The sequence below is a fragment of the Schistosoma mansoni genome, chromosome 4 (genome assembly GCF_000237925.1).
Source record: "Schistosoma mansoni strain Puerto Rico chromosome 4, complete genome".
Lineage (NCBI taxonomy): Eukaryota > Metazoa > Platyhelminthes > Trematoda > Strigeidida > Schistosomatidae > Schistosoma > Schistosoma mansoni.
This window is the reverse complement of record NC_031498.1, coordinates 1,658,200-1,679,524: the sequence shown is the minus strand read 5'-3', so window position 1 is coordinate 1,679,524 and position 21,325 is coordinate 1,658,200. Positions and strand designations below refer to the sequence as shown.

At 37.2% G+C, this 21,325-nt stretch overlaps 1 protein-coding gene across 1 annotated transcript in view; it reads left to right on the top strand.

Moving 5' to 3' along the window:
• Window positions 1-2,003: 2,003 nt before the first annotated feature.
• The window catches only part of Smp_172620 (hypothetical protein), a gene marked incomplete at both ends in the record, with an annotated part of 63,786 nt that continues 44,464 nt past the window's right edge, over window positions 2,004-21,325 (top strand). Inside the window, 9 exons of the mRNA XM_018796512.1 lie at window positions 2,004-2,141; window positions 2,190-2,273; window positions 2,330-2,386; window positions 2,483-2,601; window positions 3,326-3,698; window positions 5,418-5,540; window positions 10,679-10,758; window positions 13,406-13,637; window positions 14,600-14,780. Coding sequence (XP_018651646.1) covers window positions 2,004-2,141; window positions 2,190-2,273; window positions 2,330-2,386; window positions 2,483-2,601; window positions 3,326-3,698; window positions 5,418-5,540; window positions 10,679-10,758; window positions 13,406-13,637; window positions 14,600-14,780 — 1,387 coding nt within the window. The remainder of the gene's footprint in view (window positions 2,142-2,189; window positions 2,274-2,329; window positions 2,387-2,482; window positions 2,602-3,325; window positions 3,699-5,417; window positions 5,541-10,678; window positions 10,759-13,405; window positions 13,638-14,599; window positions 14,781-21,325) is intronic.

Below are 21,325 nucleotides of genomic sequence, written 5' to 3'. Positions count from 1 at the left end.
TCAGTATGATATTGGTTAATCGGTTTTAATTTGTCTTTATTGTATTCAGGACCACTGTAATTTTGTAGGAAGTGATGACTATTCAGTTTAATAAACTTTATGATAAATGATCGATACATAATTGCATAAACCTGGATGCAATCTAATTTTTCTTCGGTCTTCATCATTACACCTTGCTTGTGAAACGTTTCTGTTTCCTAATCAATTAAGGGACTGTCATTGAAATGTTATATGTATTAGTCGTGCAATCTACCCAATTCGTATAGATCCTGTCGTGTATTAAAAAAAACTTCCAACGGTTCACAATCAGAAAATACCAAATCTAATCTCAATTCACAACAGCACTTCACTATTTTTTTGGACAGGACGTGGGTGTCTGTGTGGAATGTATGGGTTACGGTCTAATGAACACTGCATACAATTTCACAAATATATTAACATCTAGGCTGGTGGAAGCGCTGCACATTGGTTAAAGGGTCTCATAATTTTTGGTAGTTACTGTGTGACTGGTAGTTATCTCCAGATCAGTGTTTGGAAAGCAGGTAAATAAACACTATTCATTGTGGTTGCTTGTGCCTTGATGAACAATGTGGGTTTGTATTTATTTGACTGTTCTTAGCTTTCTTCCACTCTGTGATGACCAGTAGGGAGTGTCCAAGGATTAGTTCGTGACTTCAAAACGTGAAAACGTATCCAAATAAAGTAATATCACATAAAAAGGACCTAATTGTATCGTTTCTGTACTGCATCGTGTGAAATATGTAATGCAAGTGATGCTTCAGTCTCTGTTTCCTGTTTTGACGTTAAGAATTTTTTTATTTTAAAAAAAATTAGGTCCGGTTATTAAATGAAATATTTTTGAATGTCAATTAGCAACAAGGACGTGATCGCATTATCAAAGTAAGTCTTGAATTTGTGTAAACCAACAGCTTGAACTTTTAGATTTGGATGCCGCTTCTGGTCAAATAAAATCACGTTTTTAGACTACCATTTATATTTTCCGTAATAAAACGAAGTTATAATGTCGACAAAAAGATTCAGCATAGATGTCTGAATAGTAAATTGACTAGAGGTTTCATTTCTATTTACAGTACGTTTCCTTAACATCCTTAAATCGAAGAGTGTTTTACAAGCATAAAGCAGAATTAATGGAATTGAAAGGTACACTTGTCTCCTACTGACGGACATCGAACGTTATTTTTTCTTTCGTTATTTTTTCTTTATCCTTCACTAATTTGTGATTATTTTCCTACTTGTTTATCTTCCATTTGCAATAAATGTCCTTCTGCTTTGTCCTCATATTTCCTTGTTTCTGTCTGTTTTCCCTTTGTATGACGTATAGTTTAGTAACTTTTATATATGCGGTTTTGCCTGGGATTTGTTTGATTCACCCAAAGGTTTAGTCATCGACAAGGAATTAATATTGTTGTAACCATAGTCCTTAGTACATTATAAAGTGAAACCCAACTATATGAATTAAAGGTTATTCGGAATGTTTTAATATTCATTTGTGTGCCACTTGACACCAAATAATTTTTTCGAAACACCATATGACACCAAGCTGCTCAACCCATTGTTAAAGTTACCAATTTCTCTTAAGTGATTCTCTTTTATTATCTACATGAATATTAAGACAAACTCTAAGGCATCATTTTTCCCTCGGAAAACTTTATCCTTTTTCTCCATGCAATTAACAGATTTCCTGTCGGACTCATCTTTTCAAATGTCATCGCATTACTTCATGTAGTACATTTTTTGTTGTCCCTACTAGAGCCAACCTTTATTTCCGGAAGATCAGAATAACATAAATTGACAACAACGTTTAAAATATTGTTTCTTTCCCTTGTCTTGATAGCCTTCTTCATCCCGATCGGATTTCTCGTCAAACACTACAAGGTATTAGTAGCGCAGCGCAACAACAATTCGCTAAAGCAGATCGATATAAACTATGCCGTGTTTTAGTTAGTTAATACATTTGAGTACTAATTGTTTGCTCTTTTTAGATGTTTCTCCTTCAAAATGACTTCTTTCATGATGCAATAATACATTTCGCAGCTGTTTATTTATTATGGGATTTGTGGAAATCAGATAACTCTTCCATCAATAATAATCCATTCACAGAATTTTTAGTTTCGTTTATGGTTAGTTTGTTTCGTATATCCATTCCTTAATTGTGTGCAAAATTTTAGCAGGATGAAGCGCATTGCAAGTTGCCGCGATCTGCAATTTCAATGTTTCATACAATTCTTCGACAACCCGATCAAATTCATGATGTATGTGGTAGTGTTTTTTATTAACATGCTTCAAAATTTATCCTTTTTACGAACAGTTTCTGAAATATACTCCAGCACAGATATTTGATTTACCGTATTCGACTGACCTTAGAGTGAGTGTAAATATATATCTATTTTGCTGTCTCTTTTAATCGAATTCATTTAGAAAAGCATTATGTTTCTATTTTCTTCCTTGTCATTTAATGTAGCTTGACTGGGATCTGGTTCCAGTAGCCAATTCACTGAAATCATCCGGTCGTGTTCCGAAATTTGCTGACTCTGGAATGGTTTGTGTTGTTGCTGATGAAGATATTCCACGTTCTTTCGAGTAAGTTTCTTTGCTCTAGATTCTCAAGTATCCTAAGACTCCCTTTTGAAACTTTTGAACAAACTTCCACATTTTGTGGTAATTTGGGTGATATTTACAAATTCAGACTTCATAATGATGTATTGTTATACATTTCCTTCAACCAGTGAACGCATTTTAAATGTCTGTTTACCAATAACCTGCTGTTAGCGGGACATAGATTGGATTAAAGCATGTTTCATGCATGATGGTGTTGCTGCACGCTGATTGGCTAATTCTTACCCAATCAGCTCTAGTCGTTGCTTGGAGAAGACTCTAGAAGCTTCTCATGTAAAATCTATAAATATACTAACGTATTTCTTATTGCGCTTCCTACTTCATCTATTCCTGTTATTTGGAATATAATCTCTTCCCTGTTCAACCGTGTTCTGATTTGGGGACTTATTGAGTGTATTGGTGTCCAAGAATACTAAGCAATAGGAATAGCTGGGTCGTAATAAGGAATGTGTATATTAATAGTTATAACACATGCTAACAGAAATTACATCAAAATCACTTGACATGTACTTCTGCTATTGCCGTCATTACAAAATCGAGTTTATTCACCGTTAATTTTTCTCATGAAATCAAGCTTTAAATATATATATATATATATATATATATATATATATATGAACGCACAACTTGGTAATAAATTCACTGAAAAGAATTCTCTAAATTTCATGTTGTTATATTTTTATTGTAGGCCATCATTTCACTTACATAACACAAATGATTGCAATGGTACATCCGAATTACAACGTCAATGTTTAGATTCTCTTTTGTTACGTAGTGAACTGTTAATAGGTCGCAATAATGTCTTCCCAGAGTTTCTTCGTATTGCTCCACCTTTGTTACCGTGCCCCCAAGGAATTGATGAGATTTTATACAATTTAGATGAGGGAAATGAATCTATCAGTCGTACAGTTTCCAACTTAAGTCCTTCAGAGAAAAAATCTATCAAGAGGTCTAAACCCACTTACGGCTGGTCAGAAGAACTTATTTGGCTTAATCCAGACATTGTGGAGCACGATTTTCATTGGAATAACAGTATGGAACTTGTTGATATAACAGTTGAGGTGATTTTTCAGTTGACACTTTTTTTAAAACTTAGCAATTTTTGTCTATTAGTTAATGGATTAATTCTTGTTAAATGTATATATGTATTTTTCATTCAAGTGTAATAATTTGGATAATCTGCTAAAACGGTGCTTTCACCAGTTTTTATAACGTAATCTTCACATAGATTTTTCTCAAACTTTCAGTTTTTTTACCGGGAGTTTATTTACGAAGTTCTTTGGTGATATTAGAATAAGATAATAGACGTTGTGGATCGTTAAAATTCTCAGATGCATTTATTTCAGTACTTACATTTGAGATTACTGGTAGCTAGTTACAGTGAAATCTAAGAATTATTCTTATTATTTGAACACTTAAACATTTGTACAGGGAGGCACCAGATAGATATGTGCCACATAAATCATTCGACTTGTGTAAGGACTGGGATACTGTCCTGGTGCCCAAACAGAAACAGGTGCTTTCCTTAGGGGTCACACTCTGAGCCTTTGACCTAAAGTTCTGATCCACAATGCGGTGGAGCAGCGTTAAGAGATATAGTCCCATGGTAACGGGTGATCAACAATTGGTTCATACGCCATTCGTTCCTTCAGGATACTGGAGCCCATGTGCACCGTTGGTTTGAAATCAGGGTTTTCCAACTCTCCTAGGTGGATTCTCCGTGCCCACCGGCCCGGTCAAAGCGCCGGACATTCGCTTTTCGGTCTCTCAATTTCGTAAACAACAGTAATGCCGCGAGAAGGCAGTGAATAGGACTTCCGTGGCAGTGATTGTATGCACATGACCATGTGAGAGCATTTGGAGAGGGAGAGCTGACTCTCCCCACCCTTGGCCACACCAGGGCATTTGGGGGCTCGAATTCTGAAGATAATTGAATGAGTCCTTTGTGATAGCAGTGATATGTAAAAAATCAGACAGACTGTAATCTCTAAAGAGTTGATACCGTTTGTGATTGATGGTTAGATGGAATCTGGGATACTGGTTTACAGATTGTGAGGTAGATCGTAAAATTTCAGACTTAGATAAAAGAAATAATTCTTTATGTGAAGGAGTCTGAATAGGGTAATTTCTAATTGTTTGCATGATCGGTTTCATAACCTACTACTAACTTCAGTTACTTGAAGTAGTAGTATAAATGAATTTTATTATGTATGCGTTCACATAAAGATTGACGTGGCTGGGTTTCAAAGTTTAAGATATATATATATATATATATATAGCGATTAAAATTTCTTTTCTGCTCAGGTTAAAAACCCACTTTTATAGTAGGGCATTTTAGTACAAAACATTTACAATAGCGTTTGTAGTACAACACATAGCTGTTAATGGTAGTCATTTCTCAGTGGACGAGTTTCTCAGTCGTCTAGTAACACTCGTCATACTGAAGGATTGTTTACCCAACTAAATACTGTGCTCTGTTTAGCTTCTGCGTGATTTATTGATGTTTTATAGACGTCAGTCTCAGATTACACCATTTTCCACATTTTGAATATTTCCATGTAATAATCTATGGTATGTATGCTGAATTCATATTATATTATCAGTCATTTCAATTACACAAAACGAACACACTTGTAACTTCATGAAATGGTGATCTTATCGAAACTAGTCTGCTTCATTGCAATTAGTACTTTATCAAGGGGTTAATATCAAATATATGTATTTCTGACATTTGTACTTTATAATCTTGGTAAATTATGTTTCTTTTCTTTTAATATTAGCTTCGTCATTTGGTTTCTGCAGCCATGACATCCACTTTAACCCAGTCTCAGCAACAAACTGTTGTTCAGGCAATTAAAGATAATCCAGATGTTATCTATAATGTTGGTATCACTCCAGAGATTGTAAGTTTATCATACTAATTCATATTTTCTACTACCTAGATTTGATTGATTGCATACTTAACTTAGTTTTCAAATCACCAATAGAGAGTATACTCGTGTTTATAACAGTTCAAGTTTCTCAGGTTAAAATATTTAATGGTTTAATCTATTAACTTTCAACTGTTACTGTGTTATTAGTCCTAATTTTACTATTTTAGCTGTTCTGAATAATCAAGAAACATCCATAATTTGCACAAATTAAGTATGACAAATATGTTCACTTAACTGTTAATGGTAACTGCGACAAAGATGAACGTTCATTCCGAAGAGTTGTTACATTTGCACATTGGTTTAAATAAACATATTTATCGACAGGGATAAATGAATAATTCAGTTAGCCAAATATAGTAATGATTGAACGTACTTCATATATTTTATATGAATTGTACAGATCCATTTTTCCTACTTATTTATTTATTTAAACACATAAATATTGGTACAAAGGAGCACCAGATATATATGCACTACACAAATCTCATTTGATTAGTGTGAGGGCTGTGATACTACCCGGGTGCCCAAACTGAAGCAGGTGGTTTTATTAAGGAGCCACATCCGGAGCCTCTGACCCAAAGATTTGATCCACAAGGCAGTGGATTATAACTCCGCCTGTAGCTCCTCTGGGGGTTACTGCCGGTCCCAAGCCCGGGTAAAGGAGGAGGGTTGGGCATGGGGTTAGCGACCCCATCCCGTAGAAAATCAACTCGCTAAAAAAACGCTAACCAGAAAAAATCATTCAAACCATTCAAACTCTGCCCTGGGAGTAGAAGGAATAATTATGACGTCTCATGATGAAAGCCGAGTTCCTTCGGAAGTCATGAGGCCGATGCACCTTCTTACAACCAGAGCGACAATTTTTATAGGTACATGGAATGTCCGAACAATGTGGGAGACCGGAAGAGTCTTCAAAATTGCTGCAGAAATGAGAAAATACAACCTGGAGGTGCTTAGGATCAGCGAAACACATTGAACGCAGGTTGGACAACAACGACTGTCTTCAGGAGAACTTCTGTTATACTCCGGTCATGAAGAAGAAAACGCCCCACATACACAAGGAGTTGCATTGATGCTGTCCAGAAAAGCACAAAATGCACTTATTGGATGGGAATCTCGTGGACCAAGGATCATCAAAGCCTCCTTCAAAACAAAGAGAGAGGGCATTACAATGAACGTCATCCAATGCTATGCGCCTACCAACGACTACGATGAAGACGCTAAAGACCAATTCTACGACAGGTTGCAGTCGATCTTCGAGAAGTGCCCAACCAAGGACCTGACCATTCTGATGGGAGATTTCAATGCCAAGATTGGAGTGGACAACACTGGATACGAAGACGTCATGGGACAACATGGACTGAGTGAAAGGAACGAAAATGGTGAGAGATTTGCAAACCTATGTGCCTTCAATAAACTGGTCATAGGTGGCACCATATTCCCACACAAAAACATACACAAAGCCACTTGGATTTCACCGGATCACACTACACAGAATCAAATCGACCATATCTGCATCAACAAAAAGTTCAGGAGGACGATGGAGGATATGAAAACCAGGAGAGGAGCTGATATAGCATCCGATCATCATTTGCTGGTCGCCAAGATGAAACTAAAACTTAAGAAGCAGTGGACAACGGCGCGGACAACATCACAAAAGTTTAATACGGCCTTTCTTCGAGATGCTGACAAACTCAACAAATTCAACATAACCCTCAGCAACAGGTTCGAGGCCTTTCATGATCTACTCAATGGAGAGGGGACTACCATGGAGAGCAACTGGAAAGGTATCAAGAAGGCAATCGTTTCAACATGTCAAGAGGTTCTGGGCCAAAAGAAGCACCATCACAAGGAATGGGTCACTGTTGGTACACTGGATAAAATTGAAGAAAGGAGGAACAAGAAGGCAGCAATCAATACCAGCCGGACAAGAGCAGAAAAAGCCAAGGCACAAGCAGAATACACAGAGGCAAACAAGCAAGTGGAGAGGAGCATCAGAACCGACAAACGTAAATATGTGGAAGATTTAGCAATGATAGCGGAAAAGGCTGCAAGAGAGGGAAACATGAGACAACTGTATGACACAACCAAGAAACTTGCTGGAAATTACCGTAAGCCAGAAAGACCAGTGAAAAGCAAGGAAGGCAAAGTAATCACCGACATTGAAGGACAACGAAACAGGTGGGTAGAACACTTCAAAGAACTCTTGAATCGACCAGCTCCACTGAACCCACCCAACATCGAAGCAGCACCCACGGACCTCCCAATCGATGTTGGCCCACCAACAATTGAAGAGATCAGCATGGCCATTAGACAAATCAAGAGCGGCAAAGCAGCGGGACAAGACAACATCCCGGCAGAGGCACTGAAAGCAAATGTAGCAGCAATTGCCAAGATACTCCACATCCTCTTCAGTAAGATTTGGGATGAAGAACAAGTACCAATAGACTGGAAAAAAGGACTTCTGATCAAGATACCAAAGAAAGGCGATCTCAGCAAGTGCGACAACTACAGGGACATCACTCTTCTCTCAATACCAGGAAAAGTCTTCAACAGAGTATTGTTAAACAGGATGAAGGATTCCGTGGACACCCAACTTCGAGATCAACAAGCTGGATTTCGTAAGGATAGATCGTGCACAGATCAAATCGCAACTCTACGTATCATTGTGGAACAATCAATCGAATGGAATTCATCACTCTACATCAACTTCATCGACTACGAGAAGGCATTTGATAGCGTGGACAGGGCGACACTATGGAGGCTTCTTCGACACTACGGCGTGCCTGAGAAGATAGTCAATATCATACGGAACTCCTATGATGGACTAAACTGCCAAATCGTCCACGGAGGACAACTCACCGACTCATTCGAGGTAAAGACCGGTGTTAGGCAAGGTTGCTTACTCTCACCCTTTCTCTTTCTCCTGGTGATCGACTGGATCATGAAGACGTCAACATCTGGAGGAATGCACGGAATACAGTGGACAGGCAGGATGCAGCTTGACGATTTAGACTTCGCGGATGATCTGGCTCTTCTATCACAAACGCAACAACAAATGCAGGAGAAAACGACCAGTGTAGCAGCAGTCTCAGCAGCAGTAGGTTTCAATATAAACGAAGAGAAAAGAAAGACTCTCCGATACAATACAATATTCACCAATCAAATTACACTTGACGGAGAAGCTTTGGAAGATGTAGAAACCTTTATATATCTGGGCAGCATCATTGATGAACACGGTGGATCAGATGCAGATGTGAGGGCGCGGATCGGCAAAGCAAGAGCAGCATACCTACAACTGAAAAACATCTGGAGCTCAAAACAATTGTCAACCAACACCAAGGTTAGAATTTTCAATACAAATGTGAAGACAGTTCTACTGTATGGGGCGGAGACGTGGAGAACTACGAAAGCCATTATCCAGAAGATACAAGTGTTTATTAACAGCTGTCTACGCAAGATACTTCGGATCAGATGGCCAGACACTATCGGCAACAAGTCACTGTGGGAGACAACAAACCAGATTCCAGCAGAGGAAGAAATCAGGAAGAAACGCTGGAAGTGGATTGAGCACACCTTGAGGAAATCACCTAATTGCGTCACAGGACAAGCCCTCACATGGAATCCTGAAGGTCAAAGGAGAAGAGGAAGACCAAAGAACACATTACGCCGAGAAATAGAGACAGATATGAGAAGAATGAACAAGAACTGGATAGAACTAGAAAAGAAGGCCCAGGACAGAGTGGGTTGGAGAAAGCTAATCGGCGGCCTATGCTCGATTGGGAGTAACAGGCGTAAGTAAGTAAGTAAGCAGTGGATTATCGTAAGGAGATGCAGTCCCATGGTAGCCGGTGACCAACGATTGATTCATACGCCATTTGTTTCCTCAGGATACTGGAACCCATGTGCACTATTGGTTTGGAATCAGGGTTTTCCAACTCCCCTAGGTGGACTTGCCGTGTCCACCAACCTGGTTAAAGTTCTGGACATTCGCTTTTCGTCCATTTAATTTCGTAAACAACAGTAATGTCGCGAGAAGGCAGTGAGTAGGACTTCTCTAGAAGAGGCTATATACGCGTGGCCATGTGAGAGCATTTGGAGAGGGAGAGCGGACTCTCTCCACTCTCGGCCGTACCAGGGCATTTTTGGGCCCCACCATGTATTACCATCCTTTATTCACTTTTGATATTTAATATCTGAACAATAGAAAATATTTTGCTAGGTAAAATTTTTTATTAAAATAAAATGAACATCATGTATATTTACTTTGAAATATGCTCTTGAAATCACTCTCTATGTTTTAACAATTATTTTTGTCATAGTTTATTATCAGAATAAACAGCAAATGTCATGTTTTCAAGAGTTTTTATTTTCCATTTATTGATATCAACAACTCCGATTGACCAGTATATTTTGGTATATGTTCATTCTACTGTGTTTGAGGAGATTGCGATATCACTTAAAAAAACGGCGAACGGAACGAAGGTCTACAACACGACAACAGGGTAAGCTAAACTGTTCCAATCCTCCCTAGCCCTGCTAACTGAGGAGAGAAGACCAGGTTCAACTAAGGGAAAGTATATTCCACAAGTAGCCAGAAGCACAGACGAGCCAAACACACAACTCAAGAGTATATATACAGTATAAAAAGGTCCTTGGGAAGCGTCACAAAATAGTGTATTAAAAGAGGGAACGAACCAATACAAGATGATTTCTTGAGATTTAGCACCCCCAACATATTATGAGTGAATTTTCTGCAAATCATTAAATAGATAACACGTCATTTATTGAGTTTGAGTCTCATTGTGAATATCAACACTGAGATGTAGGCCTCACCCAGTTGACTAGTTTCAAAGAGGATAAAATACCCATCCTGAATTTCATTGTTAGCCACTATTCAACTTCACTAAACTGTTAGATGTCTTTGTATTACGTTCTGTATCTTTAATTCTATATGACGGATACGGCTGGTGGGGATGCTCATGAAGTCTTAGCGTACAAACTTTTTCATTGATTTAGTGAATGGTTTTATAATCATATGGTTGTAATACTGTTGCTTGTTTTTCGTTATTTTTTCCCTGGGTCATAAAACCACTGAATCTTGAAAGGTACCGAATTTCGTTAACCGTAACCCAGTTATTGCTATTGAAGTTTTACAATTGTTGATTACATCACCGAAACGAGATGAGTAAGTCCTTGACGATTTGTTTGTGTGTGTATTCAGTTGTAATTCTTCTATTTGTTTATTCGATTTTTATGTTCGTAATGCTTATAATTCTATTTCGGTATCTTTCTTTTCATAGTCCGTTGTTAATTAGTGTGTTAATTGGGGAATATGTCTTATGATGACAAGAACTGTTTTTTTCGACAATTTCCTTAGTCTATATTTTCTTGACTTTGTTGTTCAAGGAAATCAATTCAGCAGTTCAATATATAATGGTTTGTGTTTCCTCTTTGTTTATGTCGAGGATTAAAACTGATCAAACTCCCTTCAGCTTACATACAGGCTAATATGTTTAATTATTTCCAGTTGATTACATAATAATAAAACTGGATTGTCAATCAATAATGAGTAATTTGTGTTTAGTGTGAAAGGACTTGAGAGTTAAAGTTTTAAAATAGGGTTGTTTCCATAATTTTTTAACATAATACTTCTAGAATGTTAAGACAATTTTTATTAGTTGATATGTTTTTGAAGTTTAGAAAGGAAAGGTAGACGTGTAAGGTCAACTCACTAGATTATGATTACAATTAGTCGAGAAAAGGGTCAAAGTATTACTATGACAGTTGGAGGTTAAAGACTGACTCTTTTGGAATACAAAGATCAGATATAACCCTTCTAATTGCTATGACTTGCGAATTTTGATAGCGTAGAATTAGACTTTATTAATAATTCATTAAATCCACATTGTACCCCGTGCCTAGTGAGTGGCGTGCTATTAGACTTTGTAAGCAACCTTCTACCCAAACTCGCAGATTCTTTGGAACATACTCATCAAAACGAGTAAAAACCCGTCTTTCTATCCTTTTAATGTACAGGCTTTCGCATGCACATGTTAATAGATATATTCAGTTTGAGGTAACACATAACGGATATTTATCTACTTTTGTTTGTGTTATTTAACATAGTTTGCTGTTCAGTGGAGTCAGTTTCGCTGTGGGGAATGTGATTTTTAAAGCTGCTTTTAGTCCTTGATTAACTTTATCTGTTATTGGATCACCTTTCAGTGACAATCAAATAAAAACATTCTTCTTATTGGATGTGTATTCTTCCATCTTACTTCGGTACTCAGTACTATGTTTACTTATTGTTTGATTGAGGGTATTCATTCTGTTACAGACAATCTGTTTTTATTTTATACTCCCTCTCGAGCCTTTCTGGTGAGCGTAACTTTTTGGCTGTGTGGTAAAACGTTCTCACCAACCCATATTTATAGCCAATAGGACTTAAGCTGTGAGAGGATTGTCGATCACCACTCCATCTGCTTGACAGTTTAATTTATTGTTTAATTTGAACTAGACATTCTTAGTGCATAGTCTTAATAACTGTTTGAGCTATACCTATGGTATGGATATAAGTTGTAAATGTTTTCTAATGATGCCAATTGTTTCTTCCACTGAGGGTATTGGTAAAAAGTGATGCTACGTTATGTGAAACCATCAGTTTACTAGATATATATGACCTCTTTTAAGGACTTGACATAATATCATACACTGAATTACTAAAACTTTTCTAAATAATTTCTCTCTACCCTTACTTTTGCCTTTGCGCCGTTTAAATATCTGCCTGAAGACATTCGTAGTGTCATTCGTCTGGAGATACTCATTTCGTTACCTTAAAGCTACCCTGTCAACCATTTGAACACGCTAAATAATAACTCACTGGTATTGTTTTAACTTTTCATCTTTTCGATGCTTACTATAGTGTAATTGTTAAATGTAAAGTTTAATTATTGTTCGTCATCTAGGAGTTATGTAGTCGAAAGACGTGTAAACTGTGTTCACGATGTACTTTTCTTTAACGCTTAAATTTAAATTCAACTAAGTTAAAAGCGATTATGTAGGCAATGTCTTATGTATTCCGTATCAGTTTTTTGTGTGTATACGTTTGTTAGGAAATCTTGTGAACATATACCTGGTAATATAAGTTTATTGGGATAACAATACAATATCGACATCTATAGATCCACTATCAGTCATTTCAAATGTTATATCCTGTGGCCGAGTGGATGCCTAGTTAATGTATGACGTGATAAGACCACCAATAAGAGAGCAGCGAATTATCGATTGGAACAGTGACACATGAAAACCGTACGAGCAGTCTAGAGCGCTTATCGATCCTGCTTCTGCCTAGCCCAGCCAATTAAGTCCAAAACACCAATAACAGCCTCTGTGGTATGAATCCATGTATTTCAAACATACTGAGTTTATATACCAAACAGACTGACCACATCGCACCAATAAAATAGAAAATAACATTTGTACAAAAGTTAGCCAAATGTGGCTGTGAATAAGGGGAGCAGTAATTAATAGACTGGGTATTACTCAGGAATGGTAAATCGTACAATAATAGTCCAAGAGTCAAAATAAAGCGCACAATGAAAGAAACATGAATATAAGTAGTTTGATTATTTAGCAAATATACGATAAAAAGTACATGCATAATATGGGTCCATAAATGGATGCCAAAGTTACCATTCACTATTGTTATCGGGATATAATACTCTACTAAAATCACTATTTGTTTTGTAAGGCTTTTTTTTATTCTTTCCTATTTCTTGACTAATTGGATTTTCATATAATTGTTGTCATTTTTCTATTGAAAACCAATATAGATACTTAAATGCTCTACTAAAAATGGAAGTTACTGTACAGTCAATTGAAGTAGTAAATCGATTATCTACAAAAATTGCATTACCTACAGAATTTATACAAGATTATATATCAAATTGCTTAGCGTTTTGTTATTCAGTAAATGACAAATTTTATCAGATGAGACATGTTCGTTTGGTATGTGTATTACTTCAATCACTGATCAGGAATAACATATTGGATATTCATAATCAGGTAGGTTTTATTTTTGTTTTCAGACAAATTGATATTTTGTGCTGTTTCTAATATTACAAGATACTGAGAAGTGATTGAGTCTTCATTCAATATCTTATATGTAAACGGTAGCATGTCTGGGTTATGGTACTGAGTGAATTAAATTAAGAGAACTGGATTATGCGTTTTATCTGTGAATGTTCTAAGACTACTGTATCACTAAACATAATTATACAGTTTCCTGAAATTTTCCTTATCCCATCGATTTGTCTTTGTTTTGTACTTGCATGTATAATTATGACAAATACGTTTCACATTATGTGAAATATTGGATTTGGGATTAAAATAAAAAAAAACATTGACTGTGAGTAGTTTCTTGGTAACAGCATTCGGTTGCACGTCAAGTAATGAAAAGGGAAAGCTTATTACCTTATGTTAACCAAAATTTTTATGTCAATTTGCTGGTTTTATGCTGTCGATCTTAAGATGCCACACGGTCAAATACCTTAGATCAATCTTATTTAGTAACTTAATTCAAGATGGAATAAGATGAAAGTTCTGAGCTGGTTTATCATATTTGTTGTTATTTTGAATAATCCGTGGGACCTAATACTGTCACACAATTCACACATCAAAAAGGTTGACTTTGAGCAACTTACACTATATTTGATAAATCCTAATCAAACTGCTTTTACAAACTGGGTTCTAGGCGACTAACACAGTTTATTAAGTGGCCTTTAATATAAAAAAATAGTCATATATCTAGATAACAGTCTGTTAATCGGAATTTAAAACAAAATTGGTCTCAATATACCCATGGATTGTCATCGTTGGTTTTGTAGACATCAAGTTAAGTCAATTTCTTAACCTTGAAGAGGTTTTGTTGGATTTTTTAAAACCAGTTGCAACGGTGTAACTGGATTTACATTTGATCCACAAATACTTGGCTTTCGGTATAATTATTTTGTATCATTACTTTCCAGGATATTTTAATCGAAGTGAGGACTTTCTGTTTAGAATTCACTAAAGCTCGGGAAGCGACCACTCTTCATAGACTTATTTTGAATATGGAGAACACTAATACAGCCTCATCGGCTACAACGTTCAGTAACAACATCGGCACTTCCACAACTACGACTAGTAGTCCTACTTGTTCATCAACCAGTACACCACAACCAGAAATTTCTAATGAAAATAAAGAAACTTCCTAATAACTGGGTTGCTATTGTACATTACAGATGAATTGTATAGATAATAAATAAAGACATAAATGTCTGATTTTTATTTAGTGTTGTATAGTTTATCTACCACATCAAGTCTGTATTTTAAAAAGCATTTAAGAATCAGCCTAACATCCAGGGTTCTAAATAAAGAAAAGTACTAATATAAGCCTCAGATGTAATATGGTGTCCAGCTTGACGTCCTGTAACATGTGATCGCTGTAAGGAGAAAATTACGGTAAAAATAATGCAAGTGGACTGGTATCCAGATATCCGTTGAGGTTGCTTCTGATCGGCAAAAAATTGTAGGTCTATGGTTAGGCACTGATGGGTGTGTAAACGTAGAGGGGAATCAGTTGGTACGAACACCACATTTCAATAGTGTTTGGAGACTGGCTTAGCTTATTCATCCTTTTCAAGTATTTGGTGTCTAATATATATCACCTAGAATATAGGAAGTCAAAAACTACTTGGATCAACAGTCGTTTAAATAAAGGCGATTCTAGTGTATGTATACATATCCGGGTATGAAGGCATTGATAAGTCTTCCAAGTGAACTCTCGATTCAGTTTCCTAAGCTCTTGTAGTAACCCCCAGGCTAAGTCCACATCAATTTCAACCCGAGGAAAAAGCAGCGAAATGTGGCAGGAACTCTTCACTTCAAAGTTTGTTCATGTACAGAAAATCTAGGGTATCTATAGCATTTTAGGTGGCCTTGAGCTTCCGGAACCCTTCTAACTATAGTGGCAGGAGAGTTGATATTTAAGTTGTTGGGAATTATTAGCAAGTGAAAAAAACTAATTTTTAAGAGCTCGTTATTAAATTACTAAGATTAAGAAATGTGAATGTAACTAAGATCTAATAGACCTAAACCCTCGATACCAGTTGTTCATTCACTTTGGTAATTTATCAAAGGAGCTCAGGGAACAAAGTTGTCCTGGATTTTATCTTTGGGTGGTCTCAATATCGCATGGGTATTCTTGTCAGAAACCAAATCGAGACTCCTCAATGCCTTTGGAAACATAAAAAGGATAGTTTGTGGTCCATATCGAATGCAAGTTCTGTCTGACACATAGAAGCTCCCCGGTACTCCAATTAGTGGGTCTTGGAAGGTCTTAAAGGCGAATGCTACCAAGGCTTATGTGGATAGGTCGTTTTCCTTAGGAGTTTTATATGCCAACGATCGTAGTCTAAGACAAATTCTATGAACTAGGAGTATTAGTGGGCAAATTAAGGGCACTAATTGTGACGGAAACTTGGTTAGTTCATGACTTCGAAATTACCGCAGAATTATTCGGATACCACCGCTTCAGAAGTGATAGACGTGGATGCAGGAAAGGAGGTGGCGTTGTTTCATACATAGCCAATAATATAAATATCCGCTCCTCCGTTCGCGAATCCCATGATGGTGGAACTTGTGAAGTCATTAGCTGTGAGCTCACTATCGGATGTTGTACATTTGTACTTGGTGTCATCTATCTCTGCCCAATCTGCTTAGCCGATGACTTTATTTTGGAGCACATTTAGCTATGGTGTGCAAATAATAGATACATGATATTGGACGATTTTAATGCATCTGACATTAGTTGGACTACGATGACCATGAAAGGATCTATAAACTCCTTTGACAGTAGGATCCCGGTAACAGTAATGGAGCATGGATAAGTACAGCTTGTATCCCAAACTACACGTTTACGTGTAAACCAAGGTTCTCTGTTGGACTTGGTAATCACTCATGCGATTGAGGATATCGCCAACCTAAGTATTCTTCCCCCATTAGTGATCACTTTGTTTTATCATTCACGTTTAGAGCTAGTGACATGATATACGATCAGGTTAAGCCTAGCCCAAACATATGGAGAGCTAACATATCAACCATTCAGGAGTGTGCTGCTAAGACAGTTCGGTCAATAGATACTAGCTCATGAGTTGAAGAAGCATGGTCTATATTTAAAGGCAAGTTTAGTTCAGTCACGTCCTCTTTCATACCATACTTGGTACTACGTAGACCGAATAATAGTCCACCACGGATAAATAAACAAATCAAGAACCTTCTTAAACGTAAGGAAAAGCACTGGAATATATTCCTCTCTACTAGCTTAGAACAGTACAGATCAAGTTATTGTTAGATTAGTAATGATTGTAAGGCGTTAATTAGTAAGACTAGACGGTCGTATGAAAAACAATTGGTTAGGGATTGTAAATATAGTCCGAAACGATTATTCTCATGTATAAAAAGCAAACTCAGAGAAGTGATGGAATCACACCACTTTTGGTACAAGAAAATCCGTTAATATTGGCAAGAAATGATATCGAAAAAGCTGAGGCTTTATTGGAATATTTTCTAACAGTAATGAGGAACGACCAACTATTCATTGTGATTGTGGCGGCTTGTTGATGGACCCTGTAGTTATTAAGAAAGGTAATGTCTTAAGACTACTTCAGCATCTGAAACCTGATAAGTTCAGTGGAGCTGATGATATTCATCCTAGGATTATGAAAGCCCTATCAGATGAACCTTTAGCTATACTGTTTGATATGTTCCTGAGGCAGTCCCGATTGCCCAGAGACTGGAAAGACGCGATAATTAGTTCAGTGTATAAGGCTGGGAGTAAAAATTTAGTTAGTAACTATCGGCCTGTTAGCTTAACTAGTGCAGTTGTAAAACAGATGGAAAAAAATTATTCGGATGGCAGTTTTAAACTCTGTGGAAGGACACAATCTTTTAACCAGCAAACAACATGGTTTTCGGAAAGGTCTATCATGTTTGACAAATCTTCTCATTGCAAGAGAAGATTGGAATGAGGTAAAAGATGGAAATATTCCTGTAGATGTGCTTTTCATGGATCTAAGTAAAGCCTTTGATAAGGTCTCCCATTCTGGTCTTAAATTGAAACTGGAAAGTTTTGGAATTCGCTATACGGTCATAGACTGGATAAGTGACTTTCTACATGACAGGAGACAAAGAGTAAAAGGAGCTCTCTCTTCGTGTGAACCTGTAAAAAGTGGAGTTCCCCAAGGCACAATCTTCAGTTCTCTTCTCTTTTTACTCTATGTGAATGAATTACCAACTGTCATCCGTTCTACTCTTCGCCGATGACATAAAAATTTAGAGACCCATATAAAGCGTAGCAGATAGAATAGTATTACAGGATGATCTCAACTTATTGATGGCATGGATGGATGGGTGGTCACTAAAAGTGAATCCTAACAAGAGTGTGGTGATACAATGAAATAATTATGATGATTCGTATTACTACACAATATGTGGATTCGTGTTACCCAAAGTAAGAAACTATAAAGATTTAGAAATCATACTAAGCAGTGATCTCAAAACAACCAGCCACTGTAAGGCTGTTGCTGCAAAATGCTATTGGGTGTTATGGTCTATTCGTCGATATTTCCAGTATTTGGATGAGGAAATGTTTAGATTATTATACCCGACTTTCGTGCGACCACATTTGGAATATGGGATTCAAGCAGCGAGTCCTTATTTCAAATGTGAAGCGGATATGTTGCAACGAGCCTAACGTCGAGGGGCTAAAATGGTAAAAGGTCTATCTGGCATATATTACGAAGACAGACTGAGACACCTCAACTTATTTCCGTTATCTTACCGCAGAGTACGGGGTAATCTAATATTGGCTCATCGTATCGTGAACGATCACCTTGGTATTAATATGTCTTATCCTTTCCTTCTGTCCAGGACTTATCATTTGACAGGACATTCAAATAAAGTTCAAAAACCGAAATCAAATAGTCTACGTCTGGTGTTTCGTCTCTCTCACCGAGTAGTGAATTACTGGAATTATATAGCAGAAAAACTAATATCAGCACCTTCTGTTGACATAATCAAAACGAGATTGGACCTTCACAGTGTAACAAACCGCAAAGATTAATATAGGTCAATAAACCTCCCATTCTTTTTATTGAGGACTGAAGGTTTTGGACAGTGAAATTTAAGTCGCACATTTTAAAAGTGTTACTTGTTTTCGTGTTTTGATCTAGTATTATTCAAAGTTGGATGGAACACAGTTGATTGTGATACAAATTCACTAATAAGCTAAGACGTAAGGTGAGAGATTTCAAGTGTTTTAAATATTTCATTCTAGAAGCACTCAATAAATTATATACGGGTGTATCTGTGGAATTTTGTTGAATGGGAACAAGTGCTTTTTTTCACGAGAATAGAGATAATACACACCAGGTTTCAATGTTTTGTCAAGTTAGATAAAATGATTTGACTGAAGTTGTTTACATGCTAAATGAGTACCAGGAATTGAGCAATACGAAGGAGCAAAATCAAGAGAGACTATTTTTATTGAGTCGTTTTCATAAATATCAGATGATTTCCTTATGTACTACATTGGGCTAAAATATCTTCATGACATTTATCGCTTTTCCACCATTCTCATGAGTCTTGATTCTGGTTCGTATCAATAGTGTACACGGACAGAAACTTCCACCAGAAAATTATAACTAATGCCCATATTTTATTTCACTTAGTTAGGATACAGATAAGTACATAGACTCTCAAGCCGTTATTGGCACTGCTTATTATACACATATGTTCGTATCCTAAAACCCACAATAGCGTTACATTTTTTCCGTGAGAGTAGGTTGAGGATACCACGGATATTCTAGTTTTGCAACTAGCAACCAGTAGTATCTTCTATAATCGTTCGTTCCCAGTCGAATAGAAACCAGAAGTCAGACGAGGAGAGGTAGGAAAGATATATTCGATACGTTACCAATATATCGAGGAACCTTTACTATAAGCTGCTAATGAACGTAGGAGCAGTGTCCCACGCCGAGTTGAAACGTGATCTGGTGCGGATGCATGACCGAAAGCCTTCAGCTAAACAAGTCTACTTAAACAACGTGGTCAGCATCCAATGTCGAACACTTAATGAGCTATTGATTTTGGGGAATTATTTACAGCTACAAGGTATATGTTTCTACTAGTGAGTGAAGATATGAGCCTGATGATGCAACGGATGTTCTAGTTTTACAACTAGTTACCAGTAGCACCTTCTAAATTTGATCGTTCCCAGTCAGATAGAAATCAGAAGTCAGACGAGAAGAGGCAGGAAAGATATATTTGATTCGTTACCAATATATCGAGGACCTTTTCTATGAGCTGGCTAATGAAACGTAGGAGCTGTGTCCCACGTCGTGTTGAAACGTGATCTGGTGCGGATGCATGACCGAAAGCCTTCAGCTAAACAAGTCCACTTAAACAACGTGGTCAGCATCCAATGTCGAACACTTAATGAGCTATTGATTTTGGGGAATTATTTACAGCTACAGATCACTCCCCTCCTAGTGAGGTAGTGATGCCCCTAAGACGTGACCAGCCAGAAGTTTAAACCCAACGAGTTTGTCGTTGGTAAACACTTTTCTGATAGCTTGCTTCGTTTAGCAGCGTCTGATCGTCTTTCCTTAAACTATGGGACCAAAATGTACAACGTAGCAATAAAGAAATATAGTACAATGAAAATTTCGGTTCCTTGCGAAACTTCGTCGTTCTTTTCCAGCCGTCCTGGAAAAGAGGAAAAATAAAACGTGTGAGTGCATGTCGAAAATACACTCGTACTTGCGTAAGGACACAAGATGAGCGGGAAAAAATAAACTGATACACTTACAAACAGCGTAAAAGCGATCGGAAAAAAGGTTTTCTTTTGGTTTTTTTCAATATATAAATATATATATATACGCTCAAAAAAATGTTTTGTTTTTTTTTTTTGTTTTTTTTATATAAATAAAAAAAATGAGCATATTAAAAAAAAATTTTATAATAAACTATGAAAGGGTAATTCAAGATAAAGCTTATGTCCTACGTGCAATATTCGTTAAGATGTTCTGGAAATCTTACTCGTCTTCCAGAACGCGTTGTTTTAGGTTTTTCTATCGACGTTGACGAAGTATCAAGTTGTGTGTCGGTTGTCGTGTAGGGTACTACGAGTGTAGTAGCTGTGTCGTTTGCTTGTACCGAAGGAAAATCGACGTAGCTAGGGTTTCCTTCTAGGTACGCAGCTTTGAGTCGATCGATACTGATGCTATCTTTCGTACCGTTCTTATCGACTACATAGTACTTAGGTTCGCGTTGAAGAACTTTGAAGGGTCCTTCGTATGCTGATTCGAGGGGTCGTCGATGTGAGTCTCGACGAACGAAGACGTGTGTACTATGTCGTAATTCGGGTTGAACGAAAACATCAGTTGATTGAGGTCGAGTGTGAGCAGGTTTAACTGAACGCATAGCGTTTGTAAGCCTACTCGTGTAAGAGTTTAGATCCATGTTCAATGAAGAAGCTGAAGGATCCACGAATTCTCCTGGGAGTCGGAGTGTCGTTCCGTAAACGAGTTGAGATGCCGTGTATCCAATGTCAGCTTTCACTGCATTGCGGATACCTAGCAAGACGAGTGGAAGAGCGTCTGTCCACTGTGAAACGTTTGAAGCTGATAATGAAGCTTTTAGTTGTCGAGTAC